Source organism: Melanostigma gelatinosum, assembly GCF_949748355.1.
Source record: "Melanostigma gelatinosum genome assembly, chromosome: 1".
Taxonomy (NCBI): Eukaryota; Metazoa; Chordata; class Actinopteri; order Perciformes; family Zoarcidae; genus Melanostigma; species Melanostigma gelatinosum.
In genome coordinates this window covers 1230981-1253480 of record NC_136634.1, presented here as the reverse complement: position 1 = coordinate 1253480, position 22500 = coordinate 1230981, and the positions used below count along the sequence as shown (strand labels likewise).

Below are 22500 nucleotides of genomic sequence, written 5' to 3'. Positions count from 1 at the left end.
CCTTTTAAACTTTGAAATATAAAACGTAAACTGCACTTATTAAGTAACTGATGATCATTTTTCATTGTCTATTGATTCTGTTCTCGATTAATCGTTTCGTTTTTTCGTCGGTAAAATGGTGAAAAATGTCCATCAGTGTTTCGCGACCGAACACCAGAACATTCTCACATTTCAGAAGCTGGAACCGGAGAATTTAACCAATGAATCTATTCATTAAATAATTGACAACTAATTGATTTAATCTTTGCAGCTCTGATATTAAAGCTAAAGCTTCGTATTTTAGACCAGACTTCTACTAAAAACAACAAACATCTTAAAGTCTCGATCACGTCTCGGGTCTGAACGTGGCTTCTGTCCTCTTTCATAATAAATAGTGTGCTGGAGTTTCATTCAAACATTCCTTTGAGATTCATCTTTTTTGTTAACATCGATATTTCCCCTCTTTGTCTGATGGATGCTTGAGGGAGAACTTCATAAAAACAAACACCGTCTGCAATAAACGTTGACAGAAAGTCATTTGTCACATAAATCATGAAGCATACGCTCGCATCCGTCTCATTGTGGGAGTGCTCACAAATGGATTGAGACCAACAAAGACTATTCATCTGAAACTGTTCCTACAGTCTGAACCGCCTCCTCCAGAAGAACCAGTCTGCATGGAAGGAGCTTTGGATCAGAACATCAGCAACAATAGATCAATATTCTGGGGTTTGGTTTTAGTTTTAAAGACTAGAAATTCAATCAAAGCCGGTGATTTGCATCAACAATCACATTTAGCTTCAGGAAGAACTGGAAAATAATTATTATAATAATTATAATTATTATTATAAAAATATCTTTCTTTACCTAATTTAGTATTTTAGAATCTTTTCCTGAAACTAATTTAGTATTTTACGATCTTTTCCGAAACCTAATTTTGTATTTTACGATCTTTTCCTGAAACTAATTTAGTATTTTACGATCTTTTCTTGAAACTAATTTAGTATTTTACGATATTTTCCGAAACTAATTTAGTATTTTACGATCTTTTCCGAAACCTAATTTTGTATTTTACAATCTTTTCCTGAAACTAATTTAGTATTTTACGATCTTTTCCGAAACCTAATTTTGTATTTTACGATCTTTTCCTGAAACTAATTTAGTATTTTACGATCTTTTCTTGAAACTAATTTAGTATTTTATGATCTTTTCCGAAACTAATTTAGTATTTTACGATCTTTTCCGAAACCTAATTTAGTATTTTACGATCTTTTCCTGAAACTAATTTAGTATTTTACGATCTTTTCTTGAAACTAATTTAGTATTTTACGATCTTATCCGAAACTAATTTAGTATTTTACGATCTTTTCCGAAACCTAATTTTGTATTTTACAATCTTTTCCTGAAACTAATTCAGTATTTTACGATCTTTTCCGAAACCTAATTTAGTATTTTACGATCTTTTCCTGAAACTAATTCAGTATTTTACGATATTTTCCTGAAACAAATTTTGTATTTTACGATCTTTTCCGAAACCTAATTTTGTATTTTACGATCTTTTCCTGAAACTAATTTAGTATTTTACGATCTTTTCTTGAAACCAATTTAGTATTTTACGATCTTTTCTTGAAACAAATTTAGTATTTTACGATCTTTTCCTGAAAATAATTTAGTATTTTACGATCTTTTCCTGAAACTAATTTAGTATTTTACGATCTTTTCCTGAAACTAATTTAGTATTTTACGATATTTTCCTGAAACTAATTTAGTATTTTGCGATCTTTTCTGAAACCTAAACCTAACTAAGTCTATTTTGTGTTGCTGGACGAAAAAAACATGTGTAATGTGTAACTTTTTCATAAGATATCGTTTTATGAGGATATGTTGTTTCATGACAAAAAAGAAAATATAGAATAACACGACCTCATCTTTCAATGTCCGTTCATGACGTATTGATGCAATCATCTAAAATCCTAAACTCGTGGTTCATATCAAAGACTTCGTACATCTGAGTCAACACACAAACCAGCTACACGTGTACGTCACAAAGCTACCAACAGGTCACGCTGTTGAACTGTGTGTGTGTGTGTGACTGTGTGTGCGACTGTGTGACTGTGTGTGTGCGTGTGTGTGTGAGACAGTGTGTGTGTGTGTGTATGAGACTGTGTGTGTGACTGTGTGTGTGTGTGTGTATGAGACTGAGTGTGTGTGACTGTGTGTGTGTGACTGTGTGTGTGCGTGTGTGCGTGTGTGTGTGCGTGTGTGCGTGTGTGTGACTGTGTGTGCGTGTGTGTGTGAGACAGTGTGTGTGTGTGTGTATGAGACTGTGTGTGTGTGACTGTGTGTGTGCGTGTGTGTGACTGTGTGTGCGTGTGTGAGACAGTGTGTGTGTGTGTGTATGAGACTGTGTGTGTGTGACTGTGTGTGTGCGTGTGTGTGACTGTGTGTGCGTGTGTGTGTGAGACAGTGTGTGTGTGTGTGTGTGTATGAGACTGTGTGTGTGTGACTGTGTGTGTGTGACTGTGTGTGTGTGTGTGTATGAGACTGTGTGTATGAGACTGTGTGTGTGACAGTGTGTGTGTGTGTGTGTATGAGACTGTGTGTGTGTATGAGACTGTGTGTGTATGAGACTGTGTGTGTGACAGTGTGTGTGTGTGTGTGTATGAGACTGTGTGTGTGTATGAGACTGTGTGTGTGTGACAGTGTGTGTGTGTGTGTATGAGACTGTGTGTGTGTGACAGTGTGTGTGTGTGTGTATGAGACTGTGGCCATTTTTGAGTTCCTGGTTTTCTCCTAGTACGGAACTGGCTTCAGCTGCCCTACTCCTTGGATTCCTTTCTTCTTGAGTTGAACAGTATTACTGTCCAAAATCTTGACAACTACGTCTGATTTATCGTACTTGGCTTTGACTGCAGAGTTAGAAGCACCGACCTGAGCCTTGATCCAGACGCGCTGTCCTACTCGAAGTGGCCTCTTTTGCTCAAGCTTGGGCTCTTTATCTTCGGAGCCCCGCCCTACTTCCTGCGATGTGAAGGGGCGGCGCATCAGCTCCTCCGCTGGGGAGGGCCTGTCACTTCGGTAGCGGTCGTTCAGGGTTTTTGCGATTTCCAGGGTCTTAGTGCTCCATTCTCTCGAGTTGGCATTTTTCCCAATCCAACTTTTCACCAAGCCAATGGTCCTTTCCACCACCCCGTTAGCCTGGGGGGTGTATGGGGGAGAGTAGATCCTCATTACCCCATGCTGTTGGCACCACTGGTCCACTTTTGCGTTGCGAAAATGCGTTCCGTTGTCGGTCCTGAGCTCTTTAGGCAACCCTAAGTAGCCACAGACTTGGTCCAGCATGCTAACAACACTGTTGCCATTAGCTTTTCTTACAGCTTTTGTGGTTACATACCCTGACATGGAGTCCACAAGCACCAACAGGTACTTTTCTCCACATTTACCCGGTACCCCTAAGGGTCCTGCCACATCCATGCAGATAGAACCCCAGGGTACGGTACTTTTAATGGTGAGTCCTCCCACTCTTTGTCCTCTCCTTCCTGCGTTGTATCGACCACACAACTCACAGTCTTGAAGGATTCTGCGGACTTCTTTTTCAGGAATCCAGAGTCGCTGCTTTTCCAGTTCCCTTCGTGTTGGAACAGTGCCTGCATGTCCAAGTGCTCCATGCACTGCTTGCACCACCTCCTTCACGTTCTCTTCTGGGACTACCCGTCCTTTGGGCAAATCTTCCCACTTCTCGATCCCAACAAAGACAATTTGTCTCATCTGGACGAAACGATCCACTTCTTCGTTTCCTTGCCAATGAGTTCCTGCTCGCGTGTGGGCCCTCTGGTGCACCACTTCGAGCTCCATTGTTAGCCGCAATTCGGCTATTTTTCTCCATAGGTTTTCGTGAGCTACTTTCTTGTTTTTAGCACTCTCAAAACCATTTTCTTCCCATATGGACAGGTCTTCGTTAAGGGCCTGAGCACAGTAATAACTATCAGTTATGACTCTAGCTCTTTTCACCTTTCTTCGCTCCAACTCGAGCAAACCTTCCAATATTGCTGTTACCTCCCCGGTCTGAGCACTGCCGGGGATTTGGCCTCGTTGTCTGAAGCGCTCCTTCTCATTGTGCTTGAGAATGAAGCCCCAGTAGGCTTTGTCGTCTTGTCCTTTTCGCGAGCCGTCGGTGTATAGAGTCCACTCTATCGGTTCGGCTGGCTTCTCGTCCTGTGTCGTCTTTTTCTTACTCACGGGTTGTGCCGGGCCGATTTCGAGGTCTGGGTCCAGTAGGATGTCTTCCCAACGTCCCCATCTCGCGTTCGTCGCCTTCGTGCTCTCTACCGTGGCTTTTCTTAGGAATCGATGGACCTGGCTTTGCGTGAGGACCCTGATGCCCTGCCCTTGAGCAAGATCTTTCAGGGTGCTCCAATATCTTGCCAGAACTGCCAACTCCTTCTCTTCTGCTGGATATTTCTTTTCCACGGAGGACAGGGTGTAGCTCCACAATGTGACTATTCCCCCGCCCTCGTTGCACACTTTTACCACTGCGTCGTCGTCGTTGCAACTGACCTCTGCCACCAGCTTTGTTGTAAGGCTTCGTGGCTCCAGCCGCAAGGCGTCTTTAATGGCTGTCTGGAGGTTTTCCAAATGGTTTTGATCCGTTGCGGTCCATTCCCACTTCTTGTGGGCATCTTCTGGTTTTTCTTTTCGTAGTTTTACATACAGTGGTCTTGCATACTTCTGGTAGCTAGGGACATGGTCCCTAACGTAGTTGCAGAGCCCCAGCACCTGCTGTAGTTCGTTCAGCGAGGTTGGCGGGTCGATCTGCTCCACTTTTTCCCGGAATCCGTCTGAGAGTCCCAGGTCGTTGGAGACCTGGAACCCCAGGTAGTTCACTTGGAATCGTCCAAATTGGCATTTTTTCAGATTCAATTTCAAGCCGGCTGCTGTTAGTCGTTCTACGACTTTTCTCAATTTTTGCAGATGTTCTTCTTCGGTGTCATCTGCAATGAATACATCATCGATGTAGATTGTTGTCTCTAGGCCGTCAAGTATGTCCATCACGGCTGACTGGAAAACATTCGGAGAGTTTTTGTAGCCTTGCGGTAGCCGTTCCCAGACGTACGCTTTACCTTTGTGGGTGAACGCTGTCTTGCCCTGGGAGGCTTTGGCTAGCCTCAACGAGAAAAATCCGTTTGCCAGATCTATGCAGGATTTGTACCTTTTCAGTCTTAGTGTCTTCAGCGTCCCTTGTGGGTTGATTAGGCTGGCGCGGTTGGCGACAGTCCTACGGTTGAGGGCCTTGAAGTTGATAACAGGTCTCCATCCTCCTCCCGATGACTCAGGCTTTTTGACTGCCTGTATTGGGCTGTTTGTGATGGGATTTGGCTCCTCTCGCACCACTCCTAGTTCGCTGAGCTCCGTGACTATCAGGTCCATTTCTGCAACGGCCCCTGGATTCAGGGGGTATTGGCGGACGGGCGGGTGTACACCCCCTTCTATGGTGTGGGTGTACTTCGCACCCATGTCTCCACAGTCATTTTTGAACCTAGCCACTCCGGCTTTGGAAAGTATGTCTTCTAGCGTTTCTTTTCCCTCCGGAGAAAGGTCGCTGTCTTCGATTTGTTGCTTGGTCACTTCTGGAATGTTCACTGGTTTGTACCACTCCGGTGATAATGATCCCATCTGGATTAGTTTTGCCCCGAGGACTCTGAGTCGCTGTTGTATTGGGGTTCGATTGCCTGGGCTGCTATGCAGCTCTTTTAAGTCTGTTATTGTCATTAAATTGTAGGGTCCTAGAGCCCATACAACTCCTTTCCAGACGCCAAACGGAATCTTTTTGATGGTTCCGTCGGCTAGTTGAACAGTCAGGTGTCCTTTTGTTTCAAGGCATTTGCGGGTCATCGACACTTCTGCACCAGTATCTACCTGATAGGGGATTCCATCCACGTCGGTGTATATGTCGTCCCCCACCCAGTAGGCATGATCCACTGTGACCCGCGCCCGCTTAGCCATTACTTTCTCTGCCCTTCGCTCCCAGCTTCTAGGCGGGAGGCACGAAGGGCCTGTTTCTGTTCTGTCGTCAACTTGTTGTAATCCTCGGAAGAGAGAAAACCGCTCTTGTTGGCTGGCGGGGGCCGTGGCCCCTCCTGTTGTTGATCCGGCTGGGCCCTGTGGTAAACGCCCTGCCTCTGGAAGCCTTCTTGCCTTGGAGCTCCCTGCTCCCTCTGGTTGCCTTGTGGACCCCGCTGAGGTCCTTGCTCTCGCGGGTAGCCTTGGTAGCCTTGCGAACCCCTCCGGAATCCTGGCTCACGCTCGTAGTTTTGTGGACTCCTCTGGAATCCTCCCGACTGCCTTCTCTGTGTCTGTGAAGGACCGGGTCCCTCGGTGGGCCTTGCGTTGTCATACGAGGGCCTGGGAGCCGGCGGCTTCGGCTGGTTTCCTTTTTCTCTTTTCTCTTCCAAGTGTTTTTTCTTCAAATCCCACTTTCTCACTGTTTCTTGGATTTGTTCGGTGGTACTTTTGCTGATGTTTAGGGTCACAAAATCGATGTCATTCATTAGGCCCTTTGTCAGCTTCCTAAGGACTTGCACACTTCTGTCCGGCGGAATCGCCTGTCGCAAGGCGTACCATGCCTGGGTGAGAGTTTGCCCTTTGTCTAAGCTTTTTCTTGCCTTGTCGATGTGTGACTCCTCGTCTTCGCAGTCCTCCAACACTAATCTTCGGTAGTGCTGTTCCGCGGTTTCTTCGGGACCCATCGGTTGGTCCGTCACATGGGCCAGCCACAATCTTTTCGCCTCATCGTTTGTGGAGCTAGCTTTTACCATAAGCCATTTCTGTGTCAGGTATTCTTGCACTGATTCTTTTGGGTCTCGGTTTGTCACCATCGCCTTGATCTTTTTGAACTCACCAAAGCTCTGGGTGGAAGCCCGCATCTTTGTTATGCAGTCATTTTCTTCAGCGGTGGTGGGGCAGCTGCTTCGTGCGAGGCTCTGCCCTGGAGGTGGCTGTTCGTCCTCGCTGCCCGAGATGTCTTGCCTCCGCGCTTTGTCTTCCTCCGCTGCCAGCTTGTAGGCTGCTTTCTTCAGGCGTCGCAACATGACGTCGTACACGATTGTCACAAATCCTGTGCGAAAGTTACCCGTCAGCTCCGTGGCTGTTGCGAGGGTGCCGTAGGTCGGGGTCATTAGAAAATTCGCCCATTCTCTTTTTGTCGCGTAGACCATTGTTCCTTTCATTCCTTCGAGGTCGTGCAGCCATATTTCTGGAACATCATAACTGGTTTGACCGACCTCTGGAGCATAGGCTTTTCTTCCGTCTTTGGTGGTCATGGGCCCGTAACGATCGTCTCGGGGGAATTTCAGCGAAGCCGTGCACACTGAAACTAGGGGCAGCGCGTTCTTCTTGCCTTTTCTGCTTCCTATTCTCAGGTCGGTCATTCCTCCCGGAGCCTCGTATTCGATGGAAGTCAGGCTTGGCGCCGTATCTTCTTCATCTGAACTCACATCTGCCGCTTCTTCCTGCGCCTCTCTTTCTGGCTCTGCTGACGGCGAGGCCGGCTGAACTGGTTCTGGCATTCTTTGGGGAGTCCTGGGACTTTCCCTGCTCCCGCCAGGACTTTCGAACCTTATCATGTGCGCTTCTCCGCCTCCGGAGTAGCTCATTGTCTGCACGCCGACGGACTCTGCTGGGCTGGGGAACCCTCGTGGAGGTTTGGTTGGCACGGGGGTTTCCTCTTCTGTCTGCACCGCTACTGTCCGGGGAGAGGGGATTGGAGTTCTTCTTTCCTTTTGTGGTTTTTCCTGGCTTGAGCTGACCTGTGGACGTCGCTCCTCCCGTCCTGAGGGACCGGGTGTTGATTCCTCGTAGCTCCTCTGCTCGGTCCTGGTTTCTCTCTTCAATCTTGCTGATTGCGGGAGCCGTGGCAGAACTGCTTTCGCAACTGGGGCGTTCTCGTCCTTGTATTCCGGCGGTCCTGCCCTCCAGTTGTTTGGCCCCTCCGTTTTGAAGAGGGGTCTCAGTATTCTCTCTTTTCTCTCTTGGTATTGGGCCACCGAGGTGACTATCACCAACTCGCGGATTTTGTTCCACCCGTGAGGAGCGTTCATCAGGAGGTGCAGAATCCTCATTGCCGCTTCTTCTGCTACCTCCCATGGTAGGTTGCCGGACCTGGCGCCGTCGTTACATATAACGACTCTTTTGAAGGACAATTCACTTGCTCGGGTGACACCTTTTTCTAATGCCTCCTCTATGCTGTCCCGATAGGCGTCTTGATCTTCGCCATCCTCATATCCTTCGATCGGTACGTGTAGCACCGCATAATGTCTCGATTCTCCGCCGCTCGTAACCACCACCTCCTCCTGTCTTTGTCTGCATCCCGGGAGGCGCACCTCAAGTTCTTCTTTGTAGAGGCTGCCTGCCTCTCTTACCAGATTCTTTCTGAACCGGGAGATATGAGGCTTTAGATGTGAGTTGGTTAAGACAACCAGTCCATGGCTGTCTATGTCCCAAGGCTCTCCGAAGTGGTTATATGCGGTTAACCCTGTCTGGTTCGCATATTTCTTGGTCCCCTCGGGCATCTTTTTCAACTTTTGAAGATGCTCTTCTGGGTTCGGGGAGTGAACATGTCTGGTCTTACCCCTAGCTTTCTGGGGCCGCCTCGGCTCTGGGCCGTTGTAGTCCTGCAAGACCTTTTTTACTGCAGCGGCAGCGGGAGTCCCGGATCCCATGGAGGGCGGGAGCAGTTGGTACTCGGCGCTCCTATCCAGCGTTGAGTCGTCCCTCGGTTCGTCCTCTTCTGAGATCTCCCCGTTGCTGCCGCTATCCTGTTTGTCCCCACTGTCGGACCCCGAGGACCCCTCTGACTGGGAGTGCACGGAGACCTCGGTGCTGTGGGTGCTGACCTGATCGTCGCCGTTCCCCTCAGTATATTCTAGGTTGGTGGCTATGTATGCCGCTATTGCGTCTTGCTCTTTTTTATTTTCTTTATAGCGGGCGGTGGCTATCACTTTCTGTTTTATAGTCACTGCCCCCGCTCCGATTTCTGCGGCGAGCATCTTCACGACTGAGTCATATTCTTTTGACGGGCTAATAATGGTGACTATTTTTCCTTTAATAACCCTCATTACTACTAGCCACCATTGTAGCCACTCTCCCACTTTCTTCTTGCCTGAGGGGGGTCCTTCACACCCTACCACTGCCGCCACCATTCCGGACTTATGGGTGAGGGGAGCAAGATAACCCCCCTCCCTTTCGCAATTCTTTTTTACTTCTTCTCCCACCTTCGCTCTATCTGCTTCTTCATGCAGCACGATTAGGTGTTGTTGAATTGATTTGTCCCAGGTGTCCCATCCTCTGCCATTCAGGATGATCTGATGTTGGACGTTGCTTCTGCCTCTTGGAGCCGGTGTCGGTGTCTGTACTCCCGATGTCGCTCCGTGTGGTCCAGCGTCGTCCTTCTGCTGGTCCGGGCTATCGTCTACTGCCTGGTCCGGGGTCGATGGTGCTGGCACGTCCTGCTGAGTCGTCTCCGTCTGCGGGCTGCCTCCGTCGCCGTCGGGTCCTCTCTGCTGTCCGGTGGCGCTTCCTCCATCAGGGCCGTTGGCTCGTACCGCTGGGTCGCCTCCGCCGCTATCGGATCCTCCGGGCGATTCTTCCATCTTGGACTTTGTCTTTGTCTTTGTTGTCTCGAGTCGCCTTCCTCCCAAAGCCTCTCGTCGCGCGTTGAGGAAGGGATGGGATCAGGCTCTGGTCCCTCTACAGGTCGGGCGAGTCTGGTCGATGCTCCCCGTCGCCTGCGGATTCTCCTGTGTTGGCCTGTAAATACCACACACAGCTTCGATTCGTGGATGTCTTCGCAATCGGACTTCTTCGAGGCTTGGGCAGCTTTGCTTTCTACTCCAACGCCTCACCTCAGGTCTTTTCGTACACGAACGACAGCCTCTCTTGGCTGCCGGGGTTCTTCTTTTGGACTCAACGTACTCCTTTTCCGTCGAGCCCCACGTTGGGCGCCACATGTTAGATCCTGGGTACTTCTGGCCCGATACGGGGCTAATTACTGACTCAGCTCTCTATTAAAAGATTCTCGAGCTGGTGTTCTGGCGAGGGAACTCGCCTGGCTCTTCTAACTGCCGTTACTCCCGACGTCTACCCTGCTTCCTCCGGTCTGAGTGCACTCGGTCGAGGGGCCACCCTGACCCCGGGCGCTCCTACCAGTCGCGTCGGTTATGGCAGCTTCCCTCTTATGGATCCGTGCTCTTGGTAAATGCCAGGTTAGGTTTTAACGGCTAGGATTACTTCTTGCTAAAACCGTAAGGGATTGTTAAGTGGATTCAGTCTCTAGGATAACCTTTCAGAACTCAGTTGTTAGACATACAATGGCTTTAACTTTTTACTGCCACGAGGAACTTTTTACTACTTGAGCAAATGAATGCACTTGAGAAATTTACTTTAAATGCAGATTAGATATTTATTGCAGGTTATATTTAGTTAGTTTGCAAGGGTTAAAGCTACAGCTCACATAAAATGTTACTACACTTGATTCGTTACTTTAAATTTCTTCTTCGATTATACTCATTAGTTTTAGATGCCGAGACGGCTCGGCTGGAGCTGGATGTTCAATGGTGCGATGAAAAAGGTTCTTTTGGAGTTGTTAGGAGCGAAGGTCCGGCCAGACCCTCGGTCCTCCTGCTCTGCAACGGAGCTCGTCCAACAGTCCACAAAACTCAGTACAAAGTCTTTCTCGGGCTGCTGCATCTTCTCTGTTGTCCAGATGTTAAGAGTCGAGCAGTGGGGAGAGGAAAACCTCCGTCTTTAAATCTTCTTGTCCACGAACAGAGGTCTCTTTTCCGTGAACAGAGACGAAGCCCTCAATACATCAGCTGCAGGCTTCAGTATCTTCTCATCTGGTGCATTTGGACAGCACGCGTGTTGAAATCCCAGCTTGCAGCAAGCAAACCACTTCTTTTATTCATCATTTGGGCTGTTAGCCCCCCTCCTGCTCAATACATGCTCTCATCCCCCCCACCCTCTGGAAAGGATGTTGGGTTCGAACATGTCCATATAAGTCCAGGCTTCATCCTGTATCATGCCTCTATGACTCATCTCTTGCGACAGTCTGTCCCTATTTTCTGCAAGTCATCCTGACTAGCACTTTTATCGCAGCTCCGTTTACACAAGACATTTGTTAATCAGTTTTTACATTTGTTAAATCGGTTTGGTTAGTACACATTTGCTTATAAAATGATTATTGATCTCATCCTTCATCATTATTGTGCTTTGTGTCTTCTCTTCTCAACCATCATTATTTCCCCATCCCTTGAAGCCAACACCCTGCTTACTTCCTCTTTCTCCGTACTTTCTACACTCAGACTGCACTATACTCAGATACACATATTATTATTATCAGGTTTACATTTGTTAAATCACTCTATGTATTAAACATTTGTTATGTAACGATCATACACTTTATCTTTAGATTACACTTTAACTATTGATTTCTGATTATATGCTTTTTATATCCTGACCTTCCCCTGATCGTGTATGCATGTTTTCGAGGCAGCTCTGTGGGCTCAACTCTTCTTGACAGCGTGTGTGCGTGTGTGTGTGCGTGTGTGCGTGTGTGTGACTGTGTGTGCGTGTGTGTGTGAGACAGTGTGTGTGTGTGTGTATGAGACTGTGTGTGTGTGACTGTGTGTGTGCGTGTGTGTGACTGTGTGTGCGTGTGTGAGACAGTGTGTGTGTGTGTGTATGAGACTGTGTGTGTGTGACTGTGTGTGTGCGTGTGTGTGACTGTGTGTGCGTGTGTGTGTGAGACAGTGTGTGTGTGTGTGTGTGTATGAGACTGTGTGTGTGTGACTGTGTGTGTGTGACTGTGTGTGTGTGTGTGTATGAGACTGTGTGTATGAGACTGTGTGTGTGACAGTGTGTGTGTGTGTGTGTATGAGACTGTGTGTGTGTATGAGACTGTGTGTGTATGAGACTGTGTGTGTGACAGTGTGTGTGTGTGTGTGTATGAGACTGTGTGTGTGTATGAGACTGTGTGTGTGTGACAGTGTGTGTGTGTGTGTATGAGACTGTGTGTGTGTGACAGTGTGTGTGTGTGTGTATGAGACTGTGTGTGTGTGACAGTGTGTGTGTATGAGACTGTGTGTGTGTGACAGTGTGTGTGTGTGTGTATGAGACTGTGTGTGTGACAGTGTGTGTGTGTGTGTATGAGACTGTGTGTGTGACAGTGTGTGTGTGTGTGTATGAGACTGTGTGTGTGACTGTGTGTGTGTGTGTGTGTGTATGAGACTGTGTGTGTGTGACAGTGTGTGTGTGTGTGTATGAGACTGTGTGTGTGTGTGACTGTGTGTGTGTGTATGAGACTGTGTGTGTGTGACAGTGTGTGTGTGTGTGTATGAGACTGTGTGTGTGACAGTGTGTGTGTGTGTGTATGAGACTGTGTGTGTGACAGTGTGTGTGTGTGTGTATGAGACTGTGTGTGTGACAGTGTGTGTGTGTGTGTATGAGACTGTGTGTGTGACTGTGTGTGTGTGTGTGTGTGTATGAGACTGTGTGTGTGTGACAGTGTGTGTGTGTGTGTATGAGACTGTGTGTGTGTGTGACTGTGTGTGTGTATGAGACTGTGTGTGTGACAGTGTGTGTGTGTGTGTATGAGACTGTGTGTGACAGTGTGTGTGTGTGTGTGTATGAGACTGTGTGTGTGTGTGTGTATGAGACTGTGTGTGTGTGACAGTGTGTGTGTGTGTGTGTGTGTATGAGACTGTGTGTGTGTGACAGTGTGTGTGTGTGTGTGTATGAGACTGTGTGTGTGTGACAGTGTGTGTGTGTGTGTGTATGAGACTGTGTGTGTGTGACAGTGTGTGTGTATGAGACTGTGTGTGTGTGACAGTGTGTGTGTGTGTGTGTATGAGACTGTGTGTGTGTGACAGTGTGTGTGTATGAGACTGTGTGTGCGTGTGACTGTGTGTGTGTATGAGACTGTGTGTGTGTGACAGTGTGTGTGTGTGTGTATGAGACTGTGTGTGTGTGTGACTGTGTGTGTGTATGAGACTGTGTGTGTGTGTGACTGTGTGTGTGTATGAGACTGTGTGTGCGTGTGACTGTGTGTGTGTATGAGACTGTGTGTGTGACAGTGTGTGTGTGTGTGTATGAGACTGTGTGTGTGACAGTGTGTGTGTGTGTGTATGAGACTGTGTGTGTGACAGTGTGTGTGTGTGTATGAGACTGTGTGTGTGACAGTGTGTGTGTGTGTGTATGAGACTGTGTGTGTGACTGTGTGTGTGTGTATGAGACTGTGTGTGTGTGACAGTGTGTGTGTGTGTGTATGAGACTGTGTGTGTGTGACAGTGTGTGTGTGTGTGTGTGACTGTGTGTGTGTATGAGACTGTGTGTGTGTGACAGTGTGTGTGTGTGAGACTGTGTGTGTGTGAGGGTAATTAACAGTAGACCGGCTGCTGATGAAAGAGAGAAATGTGACTCGTGGGAGTGGAAGCTAAGTGCAAATCCTGATGCTGGCGATGCTAACGAGGAGGAGGAGGAGGGAACAGACCCACATGGGACTGGTTTAATGGTAAATCGATGGCGGATGGAGGGAGGAGAGAGGGAGGGATTCAGTGCTGGACCATTGATGGTATCTGGATGTTTTTCGGGATCTCGTCCTTTTTATTTTCACGCCAGTGAAATGCGTTAACGAGAGAACACGTTCTGTCTCGGCTTTCTGCTGCAGACTTGAGTCTCATCGATGCTTTGATTTAAAACAACATTGTGCAGTCGTATTGATCCACATCAGTCACATTCATTTAACCCTTTGAAGCGTCATCATTCTTCTCTATTCTGTCACTTCTTAGAGATATTTGTACTTTTGAGTATTTCCTTTTTCTGCTACTTTACATTTCTACAGAAGCTTTCAAACAAGGTTTGTCTTGATTATCAACGACCCCATGTCAGTTTTAAATAACATTTCTTAAGTCGTGAAGATGTTTTCACAACTTCCTTTCCTCTTTGTGTCAGTATGAACACACACACATCTAAAGCCTCAACCGCTGAATCAGACGAGACAGAAACAGAGAAACAGACAGAACTCCTCAACCTGCTCCACTTTAAGTCCAGACCAGTTCTTCACAAGCTATTAATAATCTGAGTTTCCGTGAGTCACACCTGTCATCAAGTCCTCAGAAGTTATAATACATAAGAACAATCCCTTAATGTTTGTATGTTTGGTGCACAGTCATCAGCAGTTCCTCTCTTCATTATTCTGACCGTCTCTCACAAACCCACGCAGTTGACTGTCAAACATGAAATACATGGTGATATCTGTTAGTAGTGTCGGGAATGGTTGGAACGGGTGGCGAGCGTCAGAAAAAGCTTTTTGTTCTCAGTTCAAAGTAAATACACATGTTGTGTTTCTCCTACTAAATAGACCTGACGTTGCACATTAGTAGTATATTAATGTCATTTCTAGGACATATATATATATTAGTGCTGGGCAAGTTAACGCGTTATTATCACGTTAACGCATTCATTCATTAACGCCGACAATTATTCTATCTATATTCACATTAAGTATAAAACATGCTGCATCTCGTGAGTTAAAGGGAAAATACACATGCATTGTGGGTAAAGTGACTTTATTCTTTGATCGCTGGGTCTCCTTCATCACCTGAGTTACAGCATCATAGTGATGAAGACTAGAGCAGCATCATAGCGATGAAGAGTATATATATATATATATATATATATATATATATATATATATATATATATATATATATATATATATATATACAACCAGAGGAGTCGCCCCCTGGTGGACACCAGAGAGAATGCAGCTTTAAGACACTTCTTACCAGGCAGAACCTGGTTGCTGCCTGGTTTGACCCTGCAAAGCCTAAAGTTCCTCCACTGACCTCCTGACCGGGGTCTTGTTGGGGATAAAGCGTCGCCGTCACTAACTGTAGACTCCGGTTCCTGCTGTCAAAACGTGCTGTTGACACGTTTAGTGGAACCTTTCATGATGTGTCTTCTCAGAAACCGTTGTTGGCTTTGATGAAAGATTCGTTGTGACATTTCTGTCATCTCCAGTGATTTGACAGCGTTCTTCATTTGTGATCCATCAGTTCAAAGAGATGGAAAGTCTGGTAGTTTCTAACTTGACGTGATAGCGGCGGGCCGCCTGTAGCTGAGTACTGAATAAAACATGGCGGAGAGGAACCACTTCATGAGACGTCTGCCACATTAAGACTGAAGAGCCCTCGGCCTCCCTCCCTCTCTCTCCCTCCCTCTCTCTCTCCCTCCCCTCTCTCTCCCTCCCCTCTCTCTCCCCCTCCCTCCCCCTCCCTCCCTCCCTCCCTCTCCTCTCTCTCCCCCTCTCTCTCCCCCTCCCCCCCTCCCCTCTCTCCCTCTCTCCCCCTCCCTCCCCCTCCCTCTCTCTCCCCCTCCCTCTCCCCCCTCCCTCCCCCTCCCTCTCTCTCCCCCTCCCTCTCCCTCCCTCTCCCTCTCTCCCTCTCCCTCTCCCTCCCCTCTCCCTCCCCCTCTCTCTCTCCCCCTCCCTCTCTCCCACCCAACAAAATTGGCTTTCAAGCTCAGATAAAAAGCACACTTCAACATTTCAAACCTGGAAAATTGGACAGAGAATCAGCATATTCTGTGTGTGTGCAGGGGGAATAAGGGAAGTCATTGCAGACTCTTTGTAATAAGAAGGAAGCATCTCGTAAATAAACAGGAGACGTTAAATGAGCGCACAGCAGCGTCTCATGAGAGCACCGACCAGGAGAAGAAAGATCCGGCGCTCAACGCTCCGCTTAGCGTCCACACCAGCTCATCAGCATATACCTTGTTTCTGTTGTAGCCTAAATACTGTCCATAAACATGTTGTTTCCATCTCTGCAGATATATATCTACTTTGGTTTGGGGCAGTATTGTGGTTGTACTACTCAGAGAGTATCTGCTGCACGGTAACGACAGCAGATACTCTTCACTGTGGTCCTGGACTCACAGGGCTCCACCTAGTGAAGCACAGCTCCTCAGGAATACTGTTTAGTATCAAAGAATCTCTTCTTCTCTGCTGTTGACACATCAATGAGCCTCACTGTGTTTCCTTCATCACCACAAGAGCCGAGTGGGATGAGTCACTAAGCTCAAACAACAAGATGTATCATACAGGCCTTGTCTATTAGATATGTGTATTTAATATGTGTGCTTGAACAGTATTAGTCAAAGTATCTGAAGGGAACACTGTCAACACTGTCATACTTTAGTGGAAGTGAGAGGAAGCACAGACAGGCTGATGTAGGCAGGAAGTGCCTCAGCTCGTCTTCATCAGCTGCTCACAGCTTCATCTACTGCCGCACACTCAGCGGTGGCTTCTGCACTCAAGCTCACAAATTAATCAAAACGTCAATAAGTGCAGTCGACATAAGCAGAGAAAAAGAAGCCGCCGCCGCCGGCCTGTCGCCAACAACATTGATTCGGCGCCTCATGAATTACGCAATAAAAAGCTGGAGACCCGCGGCGAGCTCGTCTCCACAGATGTGTCGGGAGCCTCTGCAGACCCTGCAGGTGTGCAGGTGTTCACAGCAGGAGAGGTTGGTTCATCACAACACGGGGGACATGCATTGTTTTACCTCTTGAATCAACAAACTCTGGAGCATCATCTCAGAGCTGCTTGTTTTCTAGGACACTTCATATTTTACTGCTCTGACTGAAATATCAATAGAAACATCAAACCATCAGTCTGCTCGTTCGCCCTTCAGCCGCACAAAGAGACTCAAACCACCGTCTTCTGTTTCCAACCTGTCACTCAGGACACACAGTCATGTTCATCATAACTTACAATGCCGGCGATCAAATCAAATGAGGCTGAAAAAGGCTTAATAAGTTTCAACATTTGCAAATGTCAATCTGCCTTCACGGCTCTTCCGCAAGGTGTTAAATTGGACTTTTCTTTCTCTCCTGTCTCCCCAGATGGAAAGTGACACAGGGTGACAGCGAGGGAGGATAATAATGATGGAAGGCAGAGCGATTCGTCCCCAGCATTCCTCAACCGCCGCTCTGCCGCACAGCGCCGCTCCCTGAAGGACACGCCGCCCGTCACACATCGCCGGCGTGCACGACGAGCTGAGAGGCTCTCTGTGCCAAGAGCCGGAACGGGCAACAGGGACCCGAACGCTTCGGGGACCAGGTGTCGGCTGCATTAACAAATGAGCTTTTATTTGTGAAGTTCACGGCGCTAACAGCTGACTCCATAAGGGCCAATTACTGACTGAAGGGAATACAAGGGGGGCAAGATGAAGGAGACAGCAGTTGTGGCTTGTTTGCTGGCTGCTTTCGTTCTGGCCTCAGCGGGGGCCGCTCGCTGCCCCGCATTGTGTCGATGTGAGGAACGACCCTGGTTCTCGCCCAGCTCTGTTTACGCCGAGGCTGCCACCGTGGACTGTAACGACCTGGGCCTCTCGGTGCTGCCGGAGACGCTCCCCTCGGAAACACAGGTGCTGCTGCTGCAGACAAACAGCATCGTTAAAGTGGAGAAAACGTTGGAATACTTGGCCAACATCACTGAAATCCACTTGTCTCAGAATAACATTTCGTCCGTGAGCGATGTTTGTCTGGGGTCTCTCCCCCGGCTGCTGTCACTCCACCTGGAGGAGAACTGGATCCAGGAGCTGTCTGGCAGCTGCCTCGCTTCCTTGCCCAACCTGCAGGAGTTCTACATTAACCACAACCTGATTTTCTCCATTAATCCCGCAGCATTTTGGGGCCTGAGTCGGCTGCTGAGGCTCCATCTCAATTCCAATCGACTGACGAGCATCAACAGCCAGTGGTTCCAGCATCTGCCCAACCTGGAGATGTTGATGTTGGGAGAAAACCCCGTCATTGAGCTGTCAGACATGAACTTTAAACCCCTGGCCAACCTCAGGAGCCTCGTGCTTGCCAAGATGAATTTGACTGAAATGCCGGACAATGCTCTTGATGGCCTGGAGAATCTGGAGAGCATCTCATTCTTTGACAACTTGCTCAGTCGAGTCCCACGAGCTGCGTTGACCAGAGTGCGGAATGTAAAGTTTCTGGATTTGAATAAGAACCCCATCGAGAGGATCCAGAGAGGCGACTTCATGGACATGATGCATCTCAAGGAGCTCGGCATCAACAGCATGCCGGAGCTGGTGTCCATCGACAGCTTCGCCCTGAACAACCTGCCGGAGCTCACCAAAGTCGAGGCCACCGACAATCCCCGGCTGTCCTACATCCACCCCAGGGCCTTCTACAAGCTCCCCAGGCTGGAGACTCTGATGCTGAACAGCAACGCCCTGAGCGCGCTCCACCGCCGCACCGTGGACGCCCTGCCCAACCTGCGAGAGGTCAGCCTGCACAGCAACCCCATCCGCTGCGACTGCGTCATCCGCTGGGTCAACATGAACCGGACCGCCGTTCGGTTCATGGAGCCCGATTCCCTGTTGTGCGTGGAGCCTCCGGAGTACCAAGGCCAGCGCGTCCGACAAGTGCACTTCAGGGAGATGACGGAGATCTGCCTTCCTCTGATCTCGCCCGGGAGCCTCCCGGCTCGGGTCGACCTCAGCAAAGGGAGGTCCGTGTCGCTGCACTGCCGGGCGTTCGGAGAACCAGAGCCTGAGATCTTCTGGGTGACGCCGTCGGGTGACAGGATGCTGCCCGGGAGCGTGTCCGATAAGTACTACATGCACCCCGAGGGAACCTTTGACCTGTACGATGCCACGGAGCAGGAAGCAGGATCGTACACCTGCATCGCCCACAATCTGGTCGGGGCAGACCTCAAATCTGTGCTGGTCGCTGTGGACGGACACGCCGCCCAGCGCTCAGACCAACCTTTACAGGTGTACGTCACATCTGTCCAGTCGCGTTCTGTCAGGGTTTCCTGGGAGAGCACGGGGGGTTTGGTATCACAACTCAAATGGTCAATGCTAGCCCACGGCAGCAGCGACCTCTTGATGCCGTTCACAGCCAGGCTCCCCGCTGACGTCAAAGAGTACCACATCAAACGGCTGAAGCCCTCCACTCGCTACCGGGTCTGCGTTCAGGTCACTGCAGCACAGCCTGGATACAGCGAGGACTGCGTCAATGTGACCACGAAGGAGGCAGCGGCGACCCCGGGAGGGACCGCCCGGAGCTGGGACGGCCTCGTGATGGCTTCCTGTGCTGTGCTGTTCATCGTGGTCGCCGTGGCGTGCTCCGCCATCTACACGTCTCTGTACAGCCGAGTGTTTTACAGGAAGCTGATAGCAGACACGGCTGAGACGCTGCTGATTCCCAGCTCTCATTGCTCCTCCTCCTCATCTTCTTCTTCTTTCCTGGAATTGGGTGTGTCTGGGATCAAGGTGAGGGCCACTGTCATAGACTTACCGGATGACTCCATGTAAGAAATGTCCTTGTCTGTAAGAGCACTTTGGGATTAAGCGAAGATGGAGAGTGATGGACGCTGGACAGTGTCATTGACGAGCCGTCTTTTCAAAGACGTTTGATGGGACATCTTGCACTGGGACTGAAGCTGGGCGGCATCAGAGGAACATTCTCAAACATTTACATAAATGGTGAAAAGCAGAGACTACTTTGTATTTAAACTGTCATTATAACCAGCTGAACCAGGCTCTACATGGCTACTGGTCATTTGTGCAGTGCAACCAGAGAAGCACAGCACGGGAACTCTTCTGTCTTAAATACTTTGCTGAAGACGGCTTTGATGTCTGCAAACAAAAGAAAAGGAAAAAAAAGCATTTTCTTTGCTGCGTTACATTACAACGGTGCCGAGCGAAGATAGTTTATGAAAAAGATATCGTTAGTCTAGTGTACAATCAAGCCGACTATAACGGAAACAATTTTATGAACGAATACATTTTTCATTAAACCTGTGTGGTGTCTTATAACTACAATCTGTTCTTGTTACATTTGGACATTCTTTTACAACAAAACAACGAAACTCTTTGAAATGCAAAAGTTCTCATTTGTGTGGATGCGGTTGATGAATCTGTTTGTGTCCGAATCCCACAGCAGCAGAACGCGTGAGGTCTGCTGAGACAAACACGATTACAGCAGCTGCCCTGCAGCGAAACGCAACGCAACCTCAAACTGTGTGCGTGCGTGTGCGTGTGTGTGTATGTGTATGTGTGTGTGTGTGTGTGTATGTGTGTGCGTGCATGCATGCGTGCATGTGTGTGTAAAGAGCGAGGACATTGGCAAACCCATTGACTTTGAATTGCATTGTATTCCCTTTCATTAAAAATCCAATATGGATTCCCAACACAAACCTCAGCGGCGGGTGATGAATCGGCGTCACGTGCAAACTGATGGGAGGCATTTATCAGCGTGACTCAGTCAGAGATCAACCGAGTTTCAGCACCTTGGACAGGGCTTTCAGAGGGCGGCCATTTGTCACCGCCAACGGGAGCTAAAGTGTGACCCATTAGAGGCGGGTAGTGAACAGGTCAGCAAGAACCGCAGCAACCCGAGCCGTCCTCTCTTCCCCGGCGTGACCCTGGAGAGACAACGCCGCCGCCGCCATCGCAGGGAACAGCTCAGCAACTATTGGGCTCGTTTGTTAAGCGCCTATATGGATGGGGGGGGGGGGGGGGGAAGACAAATGGACCACAAAAATCAGGACAAAGTAGTTTCGGTCCCAAAAAGGAGAGTGGATGAGCGGCCGACGCCTCACAGCGCCGATGTTACTGATACCAGTAACATTACCAGTACCAGATAACCCCGGACCTGGAGTTCATAGAGAGGCCGCTGCCTCTACGCTGAAGAGCATTCTGGGTATTTAGGGGAGCGGCTGCATGAGGAAAGGCAGGATTATATAAAAAAGGAGATGACTTGTCGTTTTAGAGGCTTTTTCTTTCCTGCCTCACTTCTGCTTCTGGGTTCAACTCCGGTTCATGGAATGAAACGTCGACGTGTAATCCTCCACACAACTAGATACAAACAGCAGAATCTCTTTTCAAACTCTGTCAAAAAATAAAAGACGATACAAGAAAAAAGTCTCCTCCAAGTGAGTAATCGCTCACTGCTGAGATATGTCGTGTAGATCCAGGGGGGGGGGGGGGCTACGCAGCGCCACACACTCAAACTGGCAGGTTGAATTAAATCCACACGGTGAAATTGAAACTGAAATCTGCCTCGTCAGGAAAAACCAACAACACGAAAGCATCGGGAGCATTGCAGAGTTCACTGAACCCAGAAGAGCTGAGCGCACAAATCTACATCATGACTCCCTCAAGACGACTCTCAGAGGTTCAGTAGGAACGGGACTGAACGCCTGAGAATCACACCAACAAAAGGTCGAAAGGTTTTTAAAATCATAAATGGTTTCATCTGAGGAGCATGAATGAGCTCCGCATGTTTCTCTGCATCCGGTGATGAGATTATCTTGAAATGTCTGAAGATGATGCTGCTCCAGGAGGTTCGGGGGTCACGGCAGCGTTTTCTGGGCACCATGAATATCCAGTTTAACAGTTTTGGTGGGAAATCAGCGATCAGATATTTTTTTAATTTCTTAATTTCTAAATATGTTGGTCTGAGTGTGGTGCAAGTGAAAAGCGCATGTGTTGAAAATGTAAAGGTTCATCCTCTAGGGAGCATGAATGCGCTCTGCAGCTACAGCGAAGGTCAGCAAGTCACCAAATAAATCGGCGATCATGAAGCGGACCAACATCCCAGCTGTTTCTTCTTCGTGAGATTAACTCGCAATAGCGTCATCTTTCTCTGGAACGAGGTCCATCTTTCAGAGCTTTCGCACGACGAATGAAGACATCAACCAATCAGGTTGTGAATATATTCATAAAACAAATACACAGAGGCCCCGAAGTCTCAACCACAGGCCGTACATGAGACGTAGACGAGTCATCATGACATCATTGGTTTGTGGACCAACATTTTAATAATAATAATAATTCATTTTCGTCCTTCATCTCTTCCTCTTCCTCCTTCATCTCTTCCTCTTCCTCCTTCATCTCTTCCTCTTCCTCCTTCTCTTCCTCCTTTATCTCTTCCTCTTCCTCCATCTCTTCCTCCTTTATCTCTTCCTCTTCCTCCTTCATCTCTTCCTCTTCCTCCTTCATCTCTTCCTCTTCCTCCTTCATCTCTTCCTCTTCCTCCTTCATCTCTTCCTCTTCCTCCTTCATCTCTTCCTCTTCCTCCTTCTCTTCCTCCTTTATCTCTTCCTCTTCCTCCATCTCTTCCTCCTTTATCTCTTCCTCTTCCTCCTTCATCTCTTCCTCTTCCTCCTTCATCTCTTCCTCTTCCTCCTTCATCTCTTCCTCTTCCTCCTTCATCTCTTCCTCTTCCTCCTTCATCTCTTCCTCTTCCTCCTTCATCTCTTCCTCTTCCTCCTTCATCTCTTCCTCTTCCTCCTTTATCTCTTCCTCTTCCTCCTTTATCTCTTCCTCTTCCTCCTTCATCTCTTCCTCTTCCTCCTTCATCTCTTCCTCCTTCATCTCTTCCTCCTTTATCTCTTCCTCTTCCTCCTTTATCTCTTCCTCCTTCATCTCTTCCTCTTCCTCCTTC

The 22500-nt window shown here is 48.3% G+C and overlaps 2 protein-coding genes across 3 annotated transcripts in view; one reads left to right on the top strand and one right to left on the bottom strand.

The window, feature by feature from the left end:
- Positions 1 to 22500, bottom strand: part of immp2l (inner mitochondrial membrane peptidase subunit 2) — a 56564-nt gene that overhangs the window by 12065 nt on the left and 21999 nt on the right. The gene's annotated exons all lie outside the window — the stretch shown is intronic.
- Positions 17259 to 19364, top strand: LOC306783206 (leucine-rich repeat neuronal protein 3-like; the record flags this gene model as incomplete). Its single annotated transcript, XM_079276770.1, has 1 exon — positions 17259 to 19364. The coding sequence occupies one exon, from the start codon at positions 17259 to 17261 to the stop codon at positions 19362 to 19364; it is 2106 nt and encodes a 701-aa protein (XP_079132896.1).